This window comes from Pongo pygmaeus, chromosome 21, assembly GCF_028885625.2.
Source record: "Pongo pygmaeus isolate AG05252 chromosome 21, NHGRI_mPonPyg2-v2.0_pri, whole genome shotgun sequence".
Taxonomy (NCBI): Eukaryota; Metazoa; Chordata; class Mammalia; order Primates; family Hominidae; genus Pongo; species Pongo pygmaeus.
The window spans coordinates 36487959-36512600 of NC_072394.2; the positions used below are offsets into that span (position 1 = coordinate 36487959).

Sequence of the window (24642 nt, forward strand, 5' to 3'; positions counted from 1 at the left end):
GCTTAGGTAATTGACATGCCTCCAAGTTCGTAGTTGCTCCTGTCATAGACCTCATCAAGATGAAACATAGGTTCTGGTTTTCTTGAGGTCTCCACCGCTGACTGGACTATAAATTCTTCCAGGGGGGAGATTGTACTTTATTAACCTCTGTACTTTTATACAGTGTCTGGCAGTAATAGGTGGACAATAGATGATTTTTTGATAAATGAGTAAATCTTTTTAGCATGTTATTCCTCTACCTAGGAACCTACAGTAACTTCATGGCACTCAAAGCTTTGTAGACTCAAAAACTAGTAAACACAGTAGACTGTACATCTTCACATGTACATGAAAACAATAATGAGGATTTGATTTTCCCTACTAATTCAACTCTACTCTGCCTACCCACCACCTGCCCAATATGGTAATACATGATGCTGCGAGGTTGCCATGAAAGTGGCATTCATTGGAGATAACAGTGTAGATTGGTATAACTCTTTTGGAAAGCAGTTAAGCAATGTGTTGCCAGAGCCAATAAAATGTTCATATATTTGACCAGTCATTCCACTTCTGGGAGTCTGTCCTAAGGAAATAGTCTAGTTTATACAATAAGCTTTCCCTCAGATGCTATTGTTTATAATAGTGAGAAATTGGAAAAAGCCTAAAAGACCACCAATCTAAACTATGATAAATCTACTCAGGGAAAACCACGAGCTTTTAAAGCAGTAGTGTAAAAAATGATGCTTACCGAAAACTATGCGGCAGTAAGGACAAATATGCTATTATATATATAATAAATGTGTTATAATGCTAATTGAAAAAATTAGGCTACAGAGTTGAATGAGTTATCTAACCATGTAATCCAAACATAGTGCGCAAGAAAAACACTGGAAGGAAATACACAAACATGCTAACAGTTACGTCCCATAGAGGGGTGGGGGTTAGATGATTTCATATGGTAATTTCAAATAATAAACATACTCAATATAATAACACAAATTCTTACCCAAATTATTGGTTTAGAATTTTAAAATAATAAACCAGCCAGATGTGGTGGCTCATGCCTGTAATCCCAGCACTTTGGGAGGCCGAGGCGGGCAGATCACGAGGTCAGGAGATCGAGACCATCCTGGCTAACATGGTGAAACCCTGTCTCTACTGAAAATACAAAAATTAGCTGGGCATGGTGGCGGGCGCCTGTAGTCCCAGCTACTCGGGAGGCTGAGGCAGGAGAATGGCGTGAACCCGGGAGGCAGAGTTTGCAGTGAACCAAGATGGTGCCAGATGGCGACAGAGCGAGACTCTGTCTCAAAAAAAAAACCTCTGATCTTACCCATTTTAAACAAAGAAATGATATGGTAATATTACTCTGGTGACAGTAGAGGATTATTTAAAGAATGGTAATAAGAATGGAGAGAGGGGGGCTACATTCTAAAAATATTGAGGCCAAATGAGGAGGGCGTGGTGAATAACAGTATGTGGGGGAAACGTATATGCCTAATAGAGAACATTGGCTTATGGAGTTTAATGAGATGTCCAAGGTCACACAGCTAGTAAGTGGCTGATCCTGGATTTAAACCTTGTTTTGTCTCTGTCCAAAGCCATGCCCTTTCTCCTGCAGCTGAGACACCTATTACAGTTTTGGAGAAACTTTTTTTTTTCTTTTAACCAGTTGCAGTGTAGAAGCTTGTTTAGTGTAGCCTCCTTTTTGAGGGGAAGGGGGCCAGGAAGGGTTAATTATTTCTAAGACAATGACAAGAGGGAAAGACCATAGATACCAAAGCTGCTTCTATCATGATCAGTTGAATTGATTAGTTTAGAAGTTCACTAGGCATTGGGTGTGTTATACCTGTCGTTTTGAGGGCTGTTTTTTGTGAAGTTGCAGTGGCTCATTGGTTGGCTTTTGTTTGATGCTTAGCTTATGGTAGCAGGGCCTCTTGGACATAAGCATGCATGTGTATACCGTATTACATGCTAATGAACATTTTGTTCATTACACCAAGTTTATTAATGATGCTGCTGCTGTGGGAGTGAGAGAGGGGTCAGGGTGGCAGCCTCAAACAAGGGACAGTGTCTAATCTGCTTTCTGAAAGGAAGGGTTCACCTGAACCATACAATGCCCTATCCCCATACTTACCTCTCAGTGACTAATCCAAGAAAAGGTGATTTTGAACTTGAGTCTATCCTTTGGAGTATGATACTCATCCCTTCGGAAGAACCCATTTCACATTGACATGTTCACTCTCTGACCTTGGGCATGTTCTCTGCGCCAGGGTTTACTCTCTGCATTAGGGTTTGCCTAATAGAGAACATTGGCTCGAGGAGTTTAATGAGATGTCCAAGGTCACACAGCTAATAAGTGCTGATCCTGGATTTAAACCCACTAGGGTTTACTCATTTATAAAGTGAATGACATATAACCACTCAGAGGATTGTTGTGTATAGATTTGGTAGCCTTAACTCATGAAGAGGCTTGTAAGCCACATTAAAGGATTTGAACTTGATTCTTTATGGTGGGAAGCCCTTGAAGGATTTTAAACAGGAGGTGGCAGGGGCACACTTGATTGATCGCACAGGAGGCAGATGCTTAGTAATGTTTGTGGAGTTAATGTTGTTACCAGGGAGACAAAGGCAGAGTGGCTGCGACTGTGGCATCATTCTCAGTGGTCCCCTTTAGACCAAACATGTGGCACTGTGGGAGATGATGCTTAGAGCCCTAAGTTATGTTTGGATCAGCACCCTGGAGAGAGGTCACCCCTTCCTTCCTTCCCCTGTCTGAATGTGGGAAATTTAAAATATATGTTGATGCATATGCTGTCTTATAGGGTCAAGCCTTTGGGGCTGTGAGGGGTGCCACTCAGTGTGTTCAAGGAGAAGGATTGTTGTAATGAGGAAAATACTGATTCCGCATGAAAGGATTTTAATCAACTGCCCTGATACCTGAGGGACACAGCACTTGGCTGGAGTGCTGAGTTGTGTACTATCCAGCCCTTGCTTCCAGCCTACTGGCTTCCTGCTTGGGTGCCTCTGTCTAGGAAGACCTGCAGCAGCTATCCATCCTGGGAATATTCCTGTCTATGCTTATGTAGCACATGACAGGTAACAGAGCATGTTATCTCCTTTGACCCTCACAACAACCTGTGTTACAGGGATTTTTATCCCCATTTTACAGGTGGGGAACTGTGAACCTCAGAAAAGTCAAGTGCCTTTCCAGGTCATACAGCTAGTAGACACGGGATTCAGGCCCCAGCGCTCTACAGGCAAGGAGGAATCCAAAGCTAATAAGCCCCCATTACTATTTTAACTTAGAGCTATGCCTGTTGTAGGAGTTAAGCCTCCCTCTCATACAGGTTGGGAGATGAGAACAGGATGCACTACCACGGCACAGCCTTCTGCCCCCTTACTCAGAATACAGCAGACACAGAATGTAGGAGTTCCATCAGAGATACCGAATAGTGAGCAACTGGGGGCTTCTTGAAATATCAGCCCCTGGGGCCCTGTTGCCCAGCAGGGGAGCCCAATCTGCTCTAGAGGGTCCTCAGCACAAGGAGGCCTTGGTGGGAAGCTTTGCTTAGCGTCCTCTTCCACCTAATTTCTCAAGTTGTGTTCCTTATGAGCTCTTGCAGCTGCATTGTTCCAGATGCTCATTTATTTATTCATTCAGCACTTAATAAGTACCTACTCTTGTCTTTCCTTTTATGTTCAAGGCACATTTCCAAATACTTGAGTTTTGGTGACACACTTGAAGAGACTTTATTGCATCCACCATGATAGTATTTTTTTCCTTGATCACAGTTCAGCTCTAGGTTAATATTTCATTAGAACTGACCACCTTCTCTTTTATACTCACATGGAAAAGTTATTGCAGGTTCCAACAACAACAATAATAATTGAGGTTGAGCATCTGTAAGTTGAAAATCCAAAATTCTCCAAAATTGGAAACTTTCTGAGTGCCAACATCACATTCAAAGGAAATGCTCATTGGAGCATTTCAGATTAGGGATGCTCAGCCAGTTAAGTATCTGCAGATATTCCAAAATCTATAATCTGAAACGCTTCTTGTCCCAAGCATTTGGATAAGGAATACTCAGCCTGTAGCAGCAGGAGCTAATATATTCGCCTCCTTTCTGATGTGCTGGACACTACTATTAATGCTTACATGAATTATTTTATCCTCTAACAACCCTAGAGATATGTATTGCTATCTCCATCTTACAGGTAAGATAGACACTTCCCAAAGGTCATGTCATAGCCAGTTCAGTAACAGAGTGAAGGCATTTGGTTTCAGTTCTCTCCTGACGACATTCCATGTCCTATCACACAGGAGTAAGGGTTCAGGCTTTGGCTCCTGCTTGATATCAAGCCATGTATTTAACTCCTACACACAGCAAGCTTTACCTCTCTCTACACTGTGTCATATGACCCACTCAGCCCTGAGTTATGCTGAAAGATAACACTACATAAGTTCAAAGCAAAAAGCAGTTTTGTACACTGATGAAAATTTGACTACGCACATGGAAGATTGAAGGTGCACTGTTGTGCCTTCGAGCACTGGTTAAGAGCTACTCAATTTGCCCAGTCATAGTCTTAGGGAAGTACAGTAGCATTCAGGAATGAATCTGGTGTCCATTCCTCTCAGCTCCCTAGATGGAGAGAGAAGACTGGTTTGTAAACAGCTATGATACAAGACAGAAAATGAGAAAACCTTTTCTTCTCCCTTTCACCTTCCTGGCTGGTTTCCTGGTGTTCGTCAAAGTATGGAGAGAGGGTCTGGAATACCAGACTCTTCAGGAATATACCCTCAGTCTCCAGGAAAGTGGTTCCAGTCCCCCATTAAGCCTAGATTGTCTTCCCTTGCAGGATGTAGCATGACGTAGGGCAGAGACCAAGATAAATCACCATTAGAAGTGTTTGGTGGCAAGTCCTTAGTCTGCCTATCCCCTTCTCTCTTAAGAGAGAGACAAGAAAAGGAAAAAAATTGGATAGTTTTTTGTAAATTAGTCTGACACCAATGTCTAAAAACAATCAGGCTCAAGGACTTGGAAAGAAATGAAGTAAACTTCATGTTTTCTTTGCTTTGGTTTCATAGAAGTTCACAGTTGGGCAAGAGTGGCTTAGAGCTGTGTTACTCAAAGTGAAGTTTAAAAAGCAAAACAAAAGAAAAAAACTGGTTCTTCACAAATAGTTTTGAGAAGTACTGACTTATTTAGTTAGTGTGACAGTGTGAAAAATAACCTAAGTCTTTTGATTATGAGATTAATAATACCTGCCTCAAAGTACTGTTTTGGGGATTATTTGATGGTAAATAATATTTTGAGTACTTAAGGTTTGCCTACTGCTGTGCACTGTATGCGTATTATTTAATCTTCTCCACAATTCTGTAGTAAGTTTTCTGAAACTTTGGATAGGTTATAGGACTTGCCAGAGGTCAAAGGTGTGGTAAGTAAGCAAGTAGGTAGGATTTGAATGGGAGTTATGTGGCATGTTCTGTGTAAGGAGCGTGTTCCACATGAGGGCTCCCTTGTCACTGTACTTTCTCTGTATCACTGATGGTAGAGATCTGCTTTCTTTTTCTATCACTGACCCTAACTTACTTTGTTACCTTGGGCAAGTCCCTTTCTCTGAGACTTAATTTTTCTTAGTTACCCTCAAGGATATGCCACATGACGTAGGTTTTTATTCCCTAGATCATGTGGCAGATCCTAGGAACCAGGGATTTTATTCATCTCTGGTTCCACAGCATCTAGCTAGATAGGCCTGGCATATAATGAGTATTCAGTACTGAGGCCATTGGTTACTCTAGAGGATCTGTAAGGCTCCTTTTACTCTCTTCTTTCTCTGAACATCCTACATACTTTATTCTCTGCCTTCCCCACCCTTCCTCAACATCATATTTCCTACCTAGTTCATAGGACATTTCCTTATTCATAGAACTTATTTCCTTATGTCTGCCTGTCGTAAGCAGTCTTGATCCTGCATACTTTCAGACAGCCCACATGGTACCCATGTTTTTATTTGTCTGTGAAATGTATCTAGGATAAACCACCAGGGATAACACAAGTTAAGGGGTAGAAGGGGCCTGCTCACAAAATCAGAAGAACACTCTTATTCCATTCCTACCCAGTTGGGCCTGGGCCTATGGCAGCCCTGCCAGGCCTGAGTAATGGCCATAGCCTGGAGCAGGGTTTTCCTTGAGCTCCATCGGGGTTTCCAGTAATTGGAACATGGCACCTTCCAACTTGTAATGGATGGCAAAACAAGAGGGGCATTTGTCACTGCCTGACTTCCCTGTGGGAAAGAGGCTCATAAGTCACAGCTGACAAACCCTTTGATGACTTTTAAACTTCATATACAGAAAAGAATAGTTATAATCACCCAACAGCAAGCAGTGACTAATCTTGCCACATTATCAGTGTGAGGAGCCAACTCTTAAGGCATAGGAAGGGGGCGGGGGCCATCCCCAAAGCTCACAGCAAGTGCTGATTGGCTCTTGGACTTGAGAGTATGCCTTCAGCTAGGCCCTGTGAGTTTATGCTCAAAGGATCAGTGTTAGGAGGTAGAGGAAGAAACTGACCTCCGGGCAGATACAGGGCATGCCCAGTTTTGAAGCCATTCTGGGCCAAGCTTATGAGACCAGCTCCGGTCTCGCACATATTCATCCTACCTCTGCCATTTCCTGGCTTGAGCGAGACCAGACACCAAGCTTTGGTTTCATCATATGTGAAATGGTCACAACGTGTATCATCACTGTCTCATAGCAGAAGGCTTAGTGCAGTTCCTGGGATGTAAGTACTCCACAAGTCTTGATGATGATTATCATGATCACATGTTTGGGCCTGGAGTACCTTTTGTGGTCACATGGTTTAAAACCTAGGTCATATGGCATGTCAGCAAAGCCAGGACCATTCGTCCTGTGGATGGGGGCTCGGGAGCAATCTAGTGGAATGGGAATAACACAGGCTTTAGAATCAGACAAGCTCTTGGGTCTTTCCGTCCAAAGCATGCAACTTAATGTGACTGTAGACAAATTAAGCTGTTTCTGAGTCTCAGTTGTATCTGTAGAGTGCAGATGATACTACATATCTCATTAGATTGTGATCAGGATTACAAGAGATTATGCCTGTAAAGCTTTGAACTCAGTGCCTGGTATAAAGTTCTACATATTAAATTGTGTGTTCCCTTTTTGTTCTCCCTCAAGGCAAGAATAAGTATGCATCTATCCAGGGAAGCAGGAGACAGCAGTGAAGACATTCTTGTATTTCAAACTTCTATTTCCAGCTCTATGTACAGGAGGAAGAGAAGAATAAGGGGATCAAAGAGGAGAAAGGGATACATTTTGTATGTTGTTCCTCCCTCCTGCCAGGCCTCTTCTGGTGTCACTACCCAATGGGAATTCCTCTTAAACACTCTCGCTTTTGGTAGAGCCTTCCATGCTGCTCCTACCCCTTCTCTGATCTCTCAGACTACTTTGCTTGGGCAGTAGACCGTCTCAGGGCACATGTGCCTTGCGGCCATGGTAGATGTCCCCTGCTGGATTGGGATTTGCTTGAGGTCCCAGACCAACTGCTGGATAAATAAATAAATAAATGATTGGTCAGTTAGTTATTTCATAATACCCGGCCCATAATTAGCTCCGTGTTTGGATATTCATAATTACAATCAGATGGATAAATCTGTGTTTGGGTGACTTGTTTGGCAAAATATAAAGAGGTTGATAATCATTTCTAGGTCCTTAATTCTAACTCAGTATCGGGGATTATAGGCATAAGTTACCTACCCATCCCTCCTTAACTTGTCCCCTTCCTGGAACTATGAAGGGGAGCTTATCACAGATGGTAAGCCTCAGCCTGAGGCCACAGACAAGAGCAGAGTTAGTGTTCAAGATGCAGGGAGGGTGGGATTATATACCCAGAGCATGCTATGGGGAGATAACTCAGGCCTGCCTTCTGTTTCTGCTTTGGGGTATCCTCTCAGGGCCCATTAGATATGGATACCAACGTCAGTAGTATAGGACTGCACAGTACGGTTGAGGGGGTGACAATGACTCAGCAAAGCTGGAACCCCTCCTGGCAGGTGTTCTGTCCTCTCCCAGCCCAATACAGTAGTGGTTTGACAGGAATGGGGCGGGGACACCTTTATGAAGTTTCTAGGTTTGGTTACAGATACTAGGACAAGGGAGAGCATGCATAGGCTCCCTACTCCCTACCCCCAACTCCCTTACTCTCAGGCAAAGTGTGGTACACAGGGAGATGACATAGTAAAGAACATATCATCTTAGGGCTGGGATGTGGAGGAGCTAGAGTGCCAGGCTAGGTTCATCTGTTTTCATAGAGCATTTGGGTTATCCATTTTCTTAATACCTGCTAGTCCCACCCATTATGCTGGCACTTTACTCATATTATCTCCAGTTCTTATCCTAATTCTGGGAGGTTGGTATAATTTCCATTTTGCAGTTGAGGACTCTGAGGCCCAGCAAGTGAAAGGATATGGCCACAGTTACTGTTTCAAGTGATAGGTCTCGGATTGGAACTCAGTCCTGTCTGACTCTAGAGCCTGAGCTATTTTTGCTATTTCATGTGCATTTGTCCTTTGTTACTAAGAAATCGTTTTTAAAAAACAGGTTCCCAGAGAGAGGGCTTCTTGAAAAGCAAGTAGAGCAGAAGACTGGTGAGCACAGTGTTTCCCAGCATCTCCACAGTGCCAGCACAGAGGAGGACACTCAAGAAATGTTTGTTAAGTGAGTGAAGGAGATAGGAAGTGGGTAATAATAGAAATTGGCATAATCCATACCCTTTGATAGTACATTACAGATGCAACAGAGCACTTTCACATCAATTAGCCTATTTGATTGTTGTATCAGACCTGAAAGGTAATCAGGGAAGAGATTATTTCTGTTTTCAGATTAAAGACAAGAAGGCCTAGGGAAGTTACATGACTTGTTGCAGGTCACATGACTAAGAACAGCAGAGCCAAGGCCAAGCCTTCTGGACCTGTAGCCTGCATTGCTTACACTTTACCCCATCCAGGAGCTTTTGCTGTTTGACATGCAGGGAGCTGACTCATGAGAGTGGGAATGGTCAGGAACTAAAGAGCATTCTTTGGGAAATTAGTCCTGTCTGGCCAGTAATAATCATTTGGGCACTGCTAATGAACCAGGGCTTGGCCAGTTTAATGAGATTAATAGATGTTCTGTCATCCCTGGCCACCTGGTAAAAGCAGGAGAAGGAGGCCCTGGACACTGATGAGTCTAATTGCTTGACTTTCTCCAGAAATAGTCTTCCCATCACTAGTAGCTATTTTCCTTCTGAACCACCCGGATGTCCCCAGGGTTATCTAAGGGCAGAGAGCTGGCCACAGGCTGCTGTGACCCTTATCCCCATGCAGGAGAATAAGGCCAGAGAGGTCCAGCAGGACTGAACCAAGACAGAGACTATAAATAGCATTGAGGGCATCAAGACCTAAAGCAGCAGCTCCTCCCTTGACATGAGCATTTCAGGAGGAAGAGATTCAGTCCTGGGGAGGATTTACAGAGTTCTCTGAGTGCCTGAGACTAGACTTGATCTGATAGGCAGGATTTGGAGCACATGAGGGGTGACATGGCAGAGTTAGAGTGTTAAGACAGCCATTGAGACAGTGGAATGGAGAGTGTCGAGTAAGAAGCCTTGATTCAGGACCCCTAGCTACACTCCCCTCACCAGCTGGTTGACCTTAAGTAAGTCACTTATCTTTGCTGATCCTTTTTTTTTTTTTTCATTTATAAAATGGGGTGGGATGGGTGCAGTGACTCATGCCTGTAATCCCAGCAGTTTGGGAAGCCAAGGATGGTGGATCAGGAGTTCGAGACCAGCCTGACTAGCATGGTGAAACCCCATCTCTACTAAAAATACAAAAATTAGCTGGCTGTGGTGGTGGGCACCTGTAGTACCAGCTACTCAGGAGGCTGAGGCAGAAGAATTGCTTGAACCCGGGAGGCGGAGGTTGCAGTGAGCCAAGATTGTGCCATTGTACTCCAGCCTGGGCAACAGATGTCTGGTGAGAGCCCTCTTACAGTTTCATGAACAACCATCTTTTCACTGTGCTTGCACATGATAGAAGACACAAAGTAGCTCTCTGGGCCTCTTATTTGTTTATTTTGTAGAGATGGGGTCTCGTGATGTAGCCTGGGCTGGTCTCCAACTCCAGGCCTCAAAGAATCCTCCCACCTTGGCTTCCCAAAGTGCTGGGATTACTTGCGTGAGTGAGCCACTTCCTGGCCTGGGGCTCTTTTTTTTTTTTTTTTTTGAAGGCATTAAACTCATTCTTGAGGTCTTTCCCTTCCCTTTGGGACCTAATCACTCCCAAAGCCCCACTTCCTAATACCATCACATTAGGGATTAGGTTTCAACACACAGATTTGGTGGAGGAGGCACATTCATACCATAAGAGATAGCAACTGGCTTTGTTCACTAAAATTCTATGCAACTATGAGGAATTGTAGAAGAAAAGGGAAAGGGTGAGGACCAAGGAGAGCATGTGTGGCTGACTCAAGGTAACATAATCTTGCCCCTGCAGGTGCCTGTTTTTGAGGTCCTGCTTCCAGTTCTGGCTTTGTTCTATTAACCAATTACCTTGCTTCTCTGAACCTATCTCAGTTTCCCTATGTCAAACACCTCCTCACAGGGCTGTTGTGAGGATTAAATACTGTAATACTGTGCAGCATTCAGTAATTAGTGGCTGTCCTTTTATTTATTTATTTATTTTTTATTTTTGACAGAAAGTCTCACTCTGTCGCCTAGGCTGGAGTGCAGTGGCGTGATCAAACAGTTCTGCCTCAGCCTCCCAAGTAGCTGGGATTACAGACATGCGCCACCATGCCCGGCTAATTTTTTTTTTTTTTAAGTAGAGACGGGGTTTCACCATGTTAGCTAGGCTGGTCCTGAACTCCTGACCTCAAGTGATCCACCCGCCTTGGCCTCCCAAAGTGCTGGGATTATGGGCGTGAGCCACTGTGCCCAGCCAGTGGATGTTGTTACTGTGACAGCTCTCTGGGTGTCTCATTTACCCAAAGTTCAGAGGTAACTTTTAGGGCTTTTCTACCTTTGCAAACCCCTGCCACTTTTCTCCATGTTCAGGCTTGGCTCTCCTGTGTTCAAAAACAATTTCCAGCTGAAATGTTTCAACTGGAAAAAAATGAATTTGTTTTTGCCACATTTCTTCTGCTCTTACTAGCCTGGAGAAGCAGGCCCATCCCTTTGAGCCGTAAATTGCATTTCAAAGCCTGTTTCCCTAGTGGATTTTAATTAGTTTAAAAGGCCCAGCTTTTATGCAGCAATTGTTTCTCCTGCAGGTAAAGGTGAAGGCACTTATTGGGGAGCCAGTCCCCAGTTTTCTCCAACATAGCTTTTTTCTTTTTTTTTTTTTGAGACACTGTGCTCTCTCCCAGCTCCTCAGTGTCCTGGGGGCCTGTCTCTTACCAGCCCCAAACGAAAAATGGAATATAAGGACCCTAGACTTAGCGTCAGAGGACCCATGGGGTAATCTTGTCTCTGCTACTCACTAGCTGTAGCATCCTGGCCAAGTTTTTACTGTGGGTAAAACTTCTGTTCTTCCGAGTAAGAGCATTTATAAGCTCCATGTGCACACAGGTCTCTGCTCATCTGACATTGCAGAAGTCTCTAGGAACAACTTTGCTTCTCTCCCTTCCCCCAGCCGCCAAGAACAATCCTTCTACCCACCTCTCCTCAGCTCATTGCTAAACCTAGGACCCCTGGGGGCTGCAGACACCTTGCTCTCAATTACACAGCTAATCTGTGAGGCAGAGCTTGGCCCAGGGCAGGAAATAGCTTACCAAGTCAAGTAGCTCCTGCTGAATGGATGTCAATATTTTCTAGGGCTGCAACTCCAAGCTAGGGGGGAACCTTGAAAAGCATAGCAAGAATTGGGTGTGAGGGATTGAGTTGGTCTGTGGAAGTGGGTGTTTGGGTGAAAGATTAGAAAATGGTATCTGGGACCTCTGCCCCAGTGGTCCTAACCACTTAAGGCAGCCCACAGCTAGACCTTCTCACCACCTCCTGGGACATATGTTTAACCACTCCCTCCGTAACATTGATTGAACACTTACTGTGTCCCGAGTTTTGTCAGGCCTGCCCTATAACATTTGCAGGGCAGAGTAATAAGAGTACAAATAGAGACCCATGTACCACCATATGTTTAAACATTTGAAGGTTCTGAGTGAAGCTAATAAATTGTGATGTTCCTAACAACCTGGAATACCATGTCTGAATTTAGAATTCTTGGACTCATTAGGATTCTGTACCTGAACCTGGCAGTTCAGGGAGACCTAGCCTGGCTCTAACCTCCTTTTCATTCCCTTTCCCACCTCTATCCCTCACTTAGAGGAGCCTCTTCAACATGTGTGTGGTCACTCAAGCCTTTGCACACCCCCACAGATACCTGTCTCGTTGGGCCGAGGGAGTCCACACAACAGTAGCACATCCTGCCTTCCAAAGGAGTGTGCAGGGCATGAAAGTGGATAGGGGGCTGTTTGGACGAGGAGCTCAGAGGTTGGGTACCTAGCGCATGCCATAGGTGAGCATTTCTCCTTTTAACTGCAGATTTCTCACCCAGAGCAGCACTGGCAACCACATACATACACTTCCCAAGTCTGTCCTCTACAGATCAGAAAACTGATCTTCATATGCCATGGCTTCTGGCTGCCCCTCCTTGGCATTATACAGAATGTGTTCCACTCTGACCTTTACCCTCATCCAGAATGGGGTTCGCAGATGGCAGTATTGGAATAAAGAGGTGCAAGCCAGTGTAATTACAAGATCTTGTGAAGGGCTTTAGGGTTTGCAAAGTCCTTTTATGTATATCATTCCAAACCCCAAGGAATGAGAGAAAAGACTGGCAGGGCCAAACCTTAAAAACTTGGCTCACCAGTCAAGGTGAGTACTGATCTCGTCACAATACCACGAACAGCTGTTCAGCAAATGCTTCCTGCTCAGTGGTGCTTGTGGCTCCCAGTAGAGGTCACTCTTTGTATCTCCATCCACACCACAGGCTTGGTTGACTCCCTCTAGCCAAAGCAGGTGGCTTCTCCCTAAGCCAAAACTATAGCACTTTGAGCTGAACCACCTAGGAGAGAATCATCTGATGCCCACACAGGGGCCCTATTAACTTCTTGTATTCCCGTGGATAGACAAGGAATTAACCCTTGAATGGCTTGTCATCCATGTAGGAGAGGGACTGTCAGCGAGAACTGTGAGGAATGGCAAGCCCATGGGAACAACATGCATTGAGCGTTTCCTGCCTCGTGTGCACAGTGTTACTACCTTTGTGTCCCTCACTGCCTGATAAGTGTAGATGAGTGGAACCAAAGGTAAACTGAGTAACAAGAGTCTGTCTCTTTCCAAGTCAGTTCCAAAGCTGGCACCAGCCCCTTCATCAGTAGCAGTGATGGGACCCTCTCAGCCCCTTTCCTTTATCTGAGATAATGCACTCCTGACTCCATTATATCCATTGGATTCACTTTAAGTCTAACCCTGGGAGCAGTTTCTTCCCAAGTTGGGCTCAGGTCCAGCCTGTGATTTCCTTGTAAACAGTACCACCTGCTGGTCAGAACATGCCAGCTTCCAGGCTGGGAGAATTTAAGAAAAAAAGAGTCTCTTATCCCCTAGTGGGATAAGAGATACAGATGTCTTTTTTCCAGTTCACTGAAAAGAAGTCCCCCCAAAATATTAGGTAAATTGGCTGGCAGACTGATGAAAGTTTTTATATATGCTATAAGGTTAGGTTATTGAGATAGGAGGGGTTCCAAAAGGGAGTGGCATCAACCCGTACCAATGAGCAGAAGACTGGGCCGGGAACTGCAAATGCCAAGGCTTAACTTGAGGCTTTTCCTACTGAAATTGAGCTTCTCTCCTTTCCCCTTTCCTCTTGGAGCCTATGCCCAGCCGTAAACTGTATGGGAAAAATTTGTACAGCCCTTTGGGGTAAAAGACCTGGCCAGAATATAGAGAGCAAAGGGTAGGTGCAGTCTCATCTCTAAGCCAAACAGAACAAAATTTGAACGAGTTAGTATTAATATGGGTAACTAAAAAATAAATTTATTAAAAATAATTCTCAGGTGAATGTGCTGACTTTCTGTGGTATCTAAATTGGCTTTAGCTCTGGGAAGCAAAATGATAAAGTTGAAAGAAATAGACTTTAGGGACAGACTGACCTGGGTTCGAATGCTCATTATTAGTAAGTTAATGAACTTGTCAATCAGTTTCTGGTAAAATATGAGTAATCATGACATTAACTTGTGGGATCTTGGGATTATTCAGTATTGTATGCCACCCTTAGCCCACAGCGAGTGCCTGGTGAGGCTTTGTATTAGTCCATTCTTGCACTGTTATAAAGAAATACCTGAGACTGGGTAATTTATAAGGAAAAGTTTAATTGGTTCACAGTTCTGCAGGCCGTACAGGCTTCTGCTTCTCAGGAGGCCTCAGGAAATTTACAATCATAGTGGAAGGCGAAGGGGAAGTAGACACGTCTTCATATGGCCAGAGCAGGAGGAAAAGAGACAGTGGGAGGTGCCACACACGTCTAAACAACCAGATCTCATGAGCACTCACTCACTATCATGAGAGCAGCACCAAGGGGGAAATGCATGATTTCAGTCACCATGATCCAGTCACCTCCCACCAGGCCCCACCTCCAACACTGGGGATTACAATTAGACATGAGCTTTGGGCGGGGACACAAATTCAAACCATATCAGGCTTAGCTAGCATACCGTTTTCAAAATGGCTGGTAGCAATTCAGACAGGTCTGTGTCTGGATCAGACTAAGCAATTTTCTTTTCTTTTTTTTTTTTCTGGACAGAGTCTCGCTCTGTCGCCCAGGCTGGAGTGCAGTGGCTTACTGCAACCTCCGCTTCCCGGGTTCAAGCAATTTTCCTGCCTCAGCCTCCCGAGTAGCTGGGATTACAGGTACCCGCCACCACGCCTGGCTAATTTTTTGTATTTTTAGTAGAGACGGGGTTTCGCCATGTTGGCCAGGCTGATTTCGAACTCCTGACCGCAGGTGATGCACCCGTCTCGGCCTCCAAAGTTCTGGGATTACAGTTGTGAGCCACCATGCCCGGCCCCTGCAATTTTCATCATATGGTGGGGGTCTAGAGTAAACATCACTTGCAAATACCATGTGACCATGGTTCTATATTGAAGATCTTCAAATTTAGATCCTGAATGGGATAACATTTGAGATGAGCATTAAAGGAGTAGACTCAAAAGAATTAGAGTCAAGCAGATCAGGGGGTCAGATCCCAGCCCTGCCATTCACTAACATTGTGGCCTCTCTGAATGTGAGATTTCTGCCTTGTAAAATGTTGTGGTTCTGCATATCATGTGAGTACCAAATGAGGGAATGTGTGTAAAGCACCTGGTATGAGATCAGCAGCCAATATGTGGCAACTCTTGGTAATATGACAAGAAAACAAGATGCAGGAACAGGTAGGCTGGATGCTATAAGGGTTAAGGAAGGTAAGAGGCAATTCATTTATCCAGGATATGGGCTGTGGGCAGTCCTTGAGCCCAGCCCAGGGACCCAGCTTCACAGAGGCTCTTTTTCTTCAGGTGGGCACCATGTCCTTGAAGATTCAGGCAAGCAATGTAACCAACAAGAATGACCCCAAGTCCATCAACTCTCGAGTCTTCATTGGAAACCTCAACACAGCTCTGGTGAAGAAATCAGATGTGGAGACCATCTTCTCTAAGTATGGCCGTGTGGCCGGCTGTTCTGTGCACAAGGGCTATGCCTTTGTTCAGTACTCCAATGAGCGCCATGCCCGGGCAGCTGTGCTGGGAGAGAATGGGCGGGTGCTGGCTGGGCAGACCCTGGGTAAGCCTCTCTTCACTGTATTCTCCTAGTATTCTCTAGAGTAGCTGTTACCACTGTCCAGTTCTCAACCCCCTTCTCTCTTTCTCTCACCGCTACCACTGCTCTGAGATTTTATAAATTTATAAGCTATGTTTAAGTTTTAAGTAGTTATAAAATTAATCCCTATAGGGAAGAATTTTAGAAGCCTGTGGAAAACACTTCTGACCTGTCTCTGCTTTCTCAGAGCTTCTTAGTGACAGGCTTTACAGTTCCAGTTAAAATGCAGATTCTCCAGAGAAAGAGAGCAGAGTGGCCTAGAACAGCCTGTTACATCGGGTACAGATGACTTAGGTTAGAACCCTTTCTGAGAGCGAGCAGGAGGGCCTGAGAGCACAAGGACAGTGCGAATACGCTTGGCTTTGGTGTCATGTCCATGTGATATGACTATGCTAGTGGTCTCTCTTGAAGTATGTACAGTGTTCATGCATGTGCTTTTATTCCTGTGTATATGTGTATGTTTGAAAAGAGGTATCTATATGTGTTTTTTCAACAAGAAGTATATGGATTGACTGAACATGTGGAGATATGTGGACGCATACCCTTGTATGTATAGGTGTAGTGTGTGCGTGTGTGTGTGTGTGTGTGTGTGAGAGAGAGAGAACATATTTGAATGTGTCAGCAGATATGCATATATTCATTTACCAGGTATTTATTGAGACCTTTTCATGTAGTAAGGACTATTCTAGGCATGAAGGTATTTGGTAGAACATCCATGTGAATGTGCATTGGCTCATTTGCATGTGGGTAGTTGTCTATACTGAGTGTACTTGAGAGTACACGTTACCTGTGTGTGAGTTTCTTACCTGGATATGTGAATGTGTGTGTGAGGGTGGCTCTATGTATGTGTTCCCATGTACCTGATGTGTTACGCATTTACATGAGTGTATTTGAGAATGCATATAGGAATACTCGACGTGTTGTGTGTGGTGGGGTGGGGGGGAGGACATGTTTATGAGCATGCATGGATGGATCTGAAAGTGTATGGACATGTAAACAGGCATATCCATGTGATACCTGGATATGAATCTAATGTTTGAAGATTAGATGTATGAAGACCTTGTGGCACCATCAGTGAGCAGAATCCATGTGTATACCATGTAAGCACATGAATTGCTGTGTGTGTGCATGAGGGTGATGTGTGTGGGCACACTGCTGTCATGTTAGCATTCCAACTCTGCCTTCTCCCTCCACACAGACATCAACATGGCTGGAGAGCCTAAGCCTGACAGACCCAAGGGGCTAAAGAGAGCAGCATCTGCCATATACAGGTGGGGCTGTCTGACTGTCTGACTGTCTGGGTGGGATGACTCTCTTTCCACAGAGGGAGTAAATGCTGATGTGACAGTGTGCTGAATCTAGAACTTGGGGAGGTGTCTGGAGATGAGGGCCTGTGGAAAGTGGGCTGAGTGGCCGTCCCTAAGCTCCAGCCCTCTCCCCTTTGTTTCCCCAGTGGCTACATCTTTGACTATGATTACTACCGGGACGACTTCTACGACAGGTGAGCAGGGGAGGGGCGTGCCCAGGCGTGAAACAGCCAAGCTGGAAGGGTCCTGAGAGATTGTTGGTGCAGCCCACTGAGTTCTCCAAATGAGAACCAAAGCCCAGAGGTTTGCCTGGGGTTGCTCCACCAGTCAGTGGCAGAGCTGAGACTGGGGTCCTGTTCTGCACGTGCTCAGGCCAGAGCTCCTACCACCATACAACACTGTCTACCATGCTAACTGCCCTTTTTCCTTCTTGTCCTTGGGTGAGGCTCAAGGAGACCGTACAGCCAAGAGCTATATAAATGTGGCCAGTTGGAATACACAACAGGGTGTACAGTGCTGGTTGCAGGGAGTTTGAGCCCTTCCCTCTGTGAGGTGCCTAAGCAGCTGGTAGGAACCCCAGAGCTCAGTCTAAGCCTCTTGGGTTTATATTTAGAGACAAGAGGCCAGCAGCCATTTGGAAGTCTAATTAGTCCCTGGCAGGCTGTGGCCTACCCTGCACTCCCAAGCCCTACCCAGACTCCAGCCCAGAGGCTGTGGGCTCCCACTACAACAGCACTAGCCACATTCTTGAGTAGAAATCATGGTAGATACTAACTCAAATCTCTCCTCCTCCCTGCTTCTCTCCCTCTGTCCAGCTTAGCCCACCCCAGGCAGCCTGAGAAGAACAGTGCCTCTCTGAGCATCAGTCGTCCACCCCCATCCCCACCCCACCCCTGTGAGTGGTTTCAGGAGACAGTGTGGTGTAGTGGAAAGTGTCTTAGCCTGGGGGTCAGAAGATTTAGATGCTAATCTCAGCTCTGCCACTGAATGGATTATGTGATCTTAGGCAAATTCCCTTCCCAGTTTGTGAAATGGGCTTGCACCAAGTGATCTCTCCAGGCTCCTCCAGCTCTGGGATTCTGTGGTTCAGTGATTCTGACCAAGGCCAGAGCCGTCCCCTCCCCTTGGGGGCAGAAATGCAGGGTCTGGGATCGGATCCATTCCCAGAGACTCTCCATCTGCAGCCATCACCACCTCCAGGGAGGGGCTCCCTGAACAAAGGAGCCCCAAGGAATGGGGCTTTTGCCCCGTGATGGCAGGTTTCCTGGCCATTGTCAGGAAAATTGACCCAAAGTTTACCCTCTGGGCTGCGATTCCCTGAAAAAGGTGGTAGCAACAGATGTCAGAGAGACCACTTCTCAGCCCACTGAGTTTCTGCCTGGTCAGCTGGAAAGGAAGCCCTCCTGGAGAGGGCTTGGAGATGACTTTGGTTGGGGGCAGTGCATAGCCTGGGAGCCCTGGGGGGGTCTGATTGAGTTGCCCAACCTTGATACTCTACCAAGCCCCTGGCCTTTGTCTCTGGAATGGAGCATGAAGGGTGTGGTGATTAAGGAGGTCAAGTAAGGAAAGGGCTTAGAGTTCAGTCTTATGCCTCTGAGGTCATGGGTTCGTGAGTTGAGGGTCTCAGTACCCTGACCTTTCATCTATTACACGTTCTAAAGTGTGTTTTTAACCGAATTATTTCATGCTGTGCCCTTGGGTGGACACTGAATGTGAATAGCCATCCTCATTTGGCATATGGGGAAACTGAGGCTCAGGTAGGCTCAGTTGACCCCCACTCCCATACCTCTCTATTCCTAGCTGGGGATTTGTGCTGCTTTGAGATTTGCAAACTCTGAGCAGAGGTTGGGGTGGCAGTTGACCAAGCAGAAGCCAGGTCATGTAATAGAGCAGGCCTGGGTGCCAGGGGACCTAGGGATGTCTCCTCTTTTGAATGGGGTGTAACTACTACCACCTGCTGCCTTGCCTGCCGTTACTGGGCCTGGATGGTTGGAGAGGTTGTAGTGAGGTAGTGAGGATCCCAACAGCCATCAGGGTCTGGAAAGCCCTTCCTCTTCACTCCAGGGCTTGCTAGGAGCCAGCAGAGGTGTGTAGTGCAGGCCTCCCAGCCCCTCAACCAGCCACACACGTTTGTAGCTGGAGCTGCAATACCCCCCTGTGGCCACAAGCCATGCTGCAGCCTCTGGCCCATCTGCCCTCACAGGCTCTTCGACTACCGGGGCCGTCTGTCGCCCGTGCCAGTGCCCAGGGCGGTCCCTGTGAAGCGACCCCGGGTCACAGTCCCTTTGGTCCGGCGTGTCAAAACTAACGTACCTGTCAAGCTCTTTGCCCGCTCCACAGCCATCACCACCAGCTCAGCCAAGATCAAGTGTGAGTGACTGTATCATATTCCTAAGTAATTTGCATTTTTATCATTAGCAAAATAATAGAATCACATTTTTTTACATTGGAAAATAGATAAAAGAACAAATCTTCCACAGTTCTGCCGCTCTAACACAGCCAGGTATTTTCATGCATTTCTAAGAGGAAACAGCTGATGTTTTAGGAGGAGGGGTTGGGTTGGGCACAGAGAGTCCAGTGCTGGATATGCTGCCCAGTGAAGAAATGGTGCCATCTTTCCTCTAGTGAGGATAAGGACAAGTCTACACAGGCCCATTACTCCACATTCACTCTGGTACACACATGCTGCTTAACTAAGGAGTTCAGATTGCAAAAGACACATGTTCTTGCTCAGGTGCACACAGAAGAGCACACCACACATACACACCTGTGCTCCTGTCTGTCTTTGGTCCCTTTCAGAGTTGAGAGATCAGGAGAAAAGATAGCCAGGTTCAGAAGTGTGCGCTGTCACTGTAGGGATGGACGCCAGGTAGTCTAAGGAGGAGACCTTTTTCCTGAGCAGGGAAAAAACAAAACAAAATAAAAAATAACTGCTTTCCTGGTTGAAAGAACAGGGCTGAGGTTTTGTGCTAGTGTGAAGCCTCCAGCCCCCTAGGTGACAGCCCTGTCCCCCCTCCACTCCCAGTAAAGAGCAGTGAGCTGCAGGCCATCAAGACGGAGCTGACACAGATCAAGTCCAATATCGATGCCCTGCTGAGCCGCTTGGAGCAGATCGCTGCAGAGCAAAAGGCCAATCCAGGTCAGCCTCTGAGGATTCTCACCCACCTCCATGACCAGGGCACAGGGCAGAGCATGGGGAAATAGTACATGGGATAGAGGAGCTAGGGTGGCCCTGCAGATCCCGGACCACCTGCACTCACCATGCTGAGGCCAGCTTCCGCTAAGGTGCTGCCCTAGACAGCTGCCCCAGGCTGAGTTTTATTCTCCCCTCCTCCACCCCTTCCCCTCAAGATGGCAAGAAGAAGGGTGATGGAGGTGGCGCCAGCGGCGGCGGTGGTGGTGGTGGCGGCGGTGGCGGTGGCAGTGGTGGTGGCAGTGGCAGCAGCCGGCCACCAGCCCCCCAAGAGAACACGACTTCTGAGGCAGGCCTGCCCCAGGGAGAAGCACGGACCCGAGACGACGGCGATGAGGAGGGGCTGCTGACACACAGCGAGGAAGAGCTGGTGAGGGCCTGGCCAGGGGCACGACTGGGACTCGACTGCGCTCCTACTCTCAGGAGGCCAACAGGGGAACGGGCAGCCTGAGCTGGTTGCCCCCACTGTGAACTTCCTGTTCTCACCTTCCCGGGGGTTCTGGTCCTGGGGGAAAGAGGGAAGAATGAGCAGGGGGCACTTGCCTATCTCAGACACCATCAGAAGTCCCACTGAGGCCTAGGGCAGACCTCCCCCAAATGCAGGCACATTCTGGCCTCCGGTTTCCACATGAGTTGGAGAAGGGGAGGTTTGGACATAAGGGAGCACACACGGCCTGCAGAGCTTCAGAGCAGGGCTGGGGTGGCTTGTGGAGGCCACAGCCAGGAGGTGGGTTTCTCTAAAGGCCATTGCTGCTTAAGCATGAAGCAAAAGCTGTCTCATAAGGGGGTGAGCTCCCCACCTATTACTAGAACTATTCAGGCTGAGGCCGGCAGGCCATTTGACAAGGAGCTTATGTTGAGTGGGAGGGTAGACCAAACTCTGAGTTTGTGGGATATGGGTTGTACACTTGCTGCTCATTTACTTAATGAGCTCTGATTGAGCACCAAGACCCAGACCATACTCTCTAACTTCACATAACCTTAACAAGAGCCCTGTACTATGCAGAGTATTCTGTTCCCACATTTTACCCTGTGAAGAAACCGAGGCTCAGAAAGGCTGAGTGGCATGCTCAGGGCATCAGCTCCTAGGGACTGAGCCAGGGTTGGAGTCCAGACTGACTTGCTGGATCTGCAGATTTCTCCTTTTCAGCACTGCTGGGTTCTATGATGAGAACAGATGGGCTCATGGCCATGACAGTTAGGAGGTCTGCCTTATGCTAGCTCATTTCTCCTTTGAGCATAGCCTGATCCTTCGTCTTATTTTCTCAGGCATAGCAGTGTCCATAAAGGCCCTAACAAAGACTTGGTTGCCCCCAGAGATGGGGAGCTCACCAGTCTATAAGGCTTTCAGCCTTCTGCAATGCAGGCTCTCTGCACAGAAATGGGGCTCCTGCCACTCCCAGAACACCCTTCACTGGCCTGTGTGGGGTCCTCAGACCACCCTCCCAAGTTCCCAAGCCAGCTTTGTTGGCTGGTCCCGTAGTCATTCCTCTTGGCTGTTCCTGCCTCTTCTGACTGTGTCCTCTAGATGCTCTCTGGACCCTGAAGTTTTTCTGGACAAATGGCTCAGGGCAGGACTCAGAGCTGGCAATGAGTGATGTGTGGTCTCTCTTACCTCCTCCCTATCAGGAACACAGCCAGGACACAGACGCGGATGATGGGGCCTTGCAGTAAGCAGGTACAGGGGTCCTGTCCTGATGGGCAGAGGGTGGGGAAGCAGTGAAGTGGAGGTTGTGCCTTTTCCCTGGATTGGGCAGGAAGTGTCACGAAGCATATCTGGCCAAGTAGCACTGACTATACCCAAGAATGAAGTCCCCTCCATATCTAGCCATCCCATCACACCCCTTCATGCCTGGGGCTTGCCATGCTGAGGAATCAGGTGCCATAGATTGGCCAGCCGGGCCCACCTAGCAAGGGTTCCTTCCCTCAGCACACTCAGCCATGTTGCCTGTCTCTGCCCTTGAGGAGCTCCTAGTCTGGTAGAGGAAGACATAAGCCATTACCACGTAGTGTGAGCAGGATAACAATAGAGCGAGGCCAGGTCATGGAAGAGATGATGTGTAGCTGAACCTGCTAGTGATTGAGGGAGCAATGTTCCACACCAGGGGAATGGCCTTAGCCATACAGAGCTGTGACAGTCCTTGGTATGTGGTAAGGCCAAGAGCCTCCTGTGGCTGCAGTACCCCCCTAGTTGGTAAAGGACTCTGCTTGTTGTCAGAGGGTGATGATTGTGAAGGGCCGTATGTGTCAGGCTTAGGGGCTGGGATTTGATTCTTTGATGGGGAGGAAATGCCCTGTGTGACAGGAGCTGCACCTGCTTTCTCCGAGTTCATCTTCAATCCCACAAGCTGATGATTGTACCAATATAATAGATGTGGAAACAGACACTAAAGGGTGCAGGGAGATAAGGTAGTCGTTGGTGGAGCCTGGATTTCAGCCCAGTGGTGTGTGGCTTCAAAGCCCACTCTCTGGCCACTGTTTACCATCTACTCTGCCCTACCTTAAAGGAAAGCCAGGCCACACCTAGCTCTGCCTACTACTCTCTGACCCATTCCCTTGGGGTGGCTTGGGTGGAGGAAGGTCTCAAACACTAGTGTTTCCAGGGAGGTGTCTGGATAGATGACACATTTATGCTGTAGTAAGATATCCCACCAGCAAAGGCTTCCAGAAGAGCTTTAGAAAATTCTACATATGCAGTCTTCTTTTGGAACTTCTTGGTTTGTTTTGCCTGGGATGCAAACAAACCTCCATATCCAGCCATCCTGCTGCACCCCTTTGTGCCTGGTGCTTTCCAAATCTTGTTAAAATAGTTCAGAGGTGAGTTACATGGGCTCAGGTGAGGAAATGGAGGTTCAGAGAGCGGGTGAGACTTGCCCAAGGTTACCTGGCCAGGAGATTATGAGGCCACAGCCAGAGTGCAAGAATATCTCTGTCTCCAGACATCATTCCACCCTTTCTTCCCTACCCCTTTTATCAGCAACAGGGTCTCTTCCTCTCAGCCTTAGTCTCTTCTTTGTCTCTCTCTCTTTCTCAGCCTGACAGGAGCAATGGCCACCAGCAGGTGAAGGGCATCGCTGCCCCAGGCCTCAAGCCGGGCACCCAACCCTGGATGCCACCCCCCAGCGGGTACCAGAGGAAAGCTGGCAGCAGGCGCCTCCTCCCCCAACGCATCCCAGCCAGTGCCATGTCCTCTGCAGGTGGAGTTACTGGCCTACTCCTTCCCCATGAGCCTTCCCTGTCTGCACTGCCCAGGCCAGAGGGTAGAGCACAGGGGTTTCCCACACTGCCTCCCCTCCCCAGGACACTCCCAGGCTTGGGTTTTTTCTATAGGTTTGGCGGGGGGCCACAGGGAGGGGACCCTGACAATAAAGAGATTGGATCCCAACCTGTTCTGAGATGGGATGGTTTGTGTTTTCTCATGAAGATATCCCGGCCCCTCTGCCAACCAAAAAGCTGGTCTAGGTTGCCTAATACTGATCCATCTGGACCTTAGTGTCCTCGGTGGTGATTAAAATGGCCAGTGGGGCCACTGGGGAGGGTTGGATATGCTGGCCCATGAGCATCTTGCTGGCTGAAGTGTCAAGCAGTTGTGACCCACTTGGTTTACCCCATAGTACGTCAAGACCTTATCTCTCCCCAGCTTCTAAGTCTGGTCTTTCCCAGCTCTTAAAAGGATTCCAGAGTCTGCCAGTCTGTACCTTCTCTCTTCTGGCTTAGGACACTATAATTTTTTCATTTGGACGTTGTCCTCCCACCAGCTTCCCAGTCTCCTGCTTCTGCCCTATACCATCTCCCAGCAGCCACGCAGTCTTTCTGAAACGTATCCCTTCCCTGCCTAAAATCCCTTTACTGACTCTTCATCATCAGGACAAAACCCTACTTCCTGAATGTGGGGTATAAGATCCTGCTTACTGCAGCCTCTCCTGTTTCTTGTCACCACCCCTTTCCTGCCCCTGACAAAAACCCTACATCTCAGTCTCACAAAACACACAAGTTCTTCACACTCCGGGCAGGTTTGGTAGCAAGGAATAGAGCTGTACTCCAGTGACAGCAATCAGTAGGAAGTTTGCATCAGGAGACACGCAGCCTGTCTGCCCCTGTCTTGGGCCACCCGTCTAGACATTTGTTCTCTAACAATCAGCCGGGTTCCTTCAAACATGTGCTGCTTATACGTGCTCATTGTGTACTGCTAATGTCACCTCCTTCCCCCTTCATTCCCCACAATGAATGGATCCATTTTCCCCGTGTTTAAGTTCC

At 47.1% G+C, this 24642-nt stretch overlaps 1 protein-coding gene across 3 annotated transcripts in view; it reads left to right on the plus strand.

The window, feature by feature from the left end:
• The window catches only part of RALY (RALY heterogeneous nuclear ribonucleoprotein), an 86063-nt gene extending 62293 nt beyond the window's left edge, over positions 1 to 23770 (plus strand). For 2 of the 3 annotated variants that reach the window (XM_054467498.2, XM_054467497.2), the window contains 8 exons: positions 15585 to 15849; positions 17084 to 17156; positions 17339 to 17386; positions 19396 to 19562; positions 20218 to 20331; positions 20544 to 20755; positions 22015 to 22063; positions 23420 to 23770. In XM_054467498.2, the coding sequence (XP_054323473.1) occupies positions 15594 to 15849; positions 17084 to 17156; positions 17339 to 17386; positions 19396 to 19562; positions 20218 to 20331; positions 20544 to 20755; positions 22015 to 22059 (915 nt within the window). In that variant the 5' untranslated portion in view covers positions 15585 to 15593 and the 3' untranslated portion in view covers positions 22060 to 22063; positions 23420 to 23770. The remainder of the gene's footprint in view (positions 1 to 15584; positions 15850 to 17083; positions 17157 to 17338; positions 17387 to 19395; positions 19563 to 20217; positions 20332 to 20543; positions 20756 to 22014; positions 22064 to 23419) is intronic. The other variant, XM_054467500.2, reaches the window with a different exon arrangement.
• The last annotated feature ends 872 nt before the right edge of the window (positions 23771 to 24642 follow it).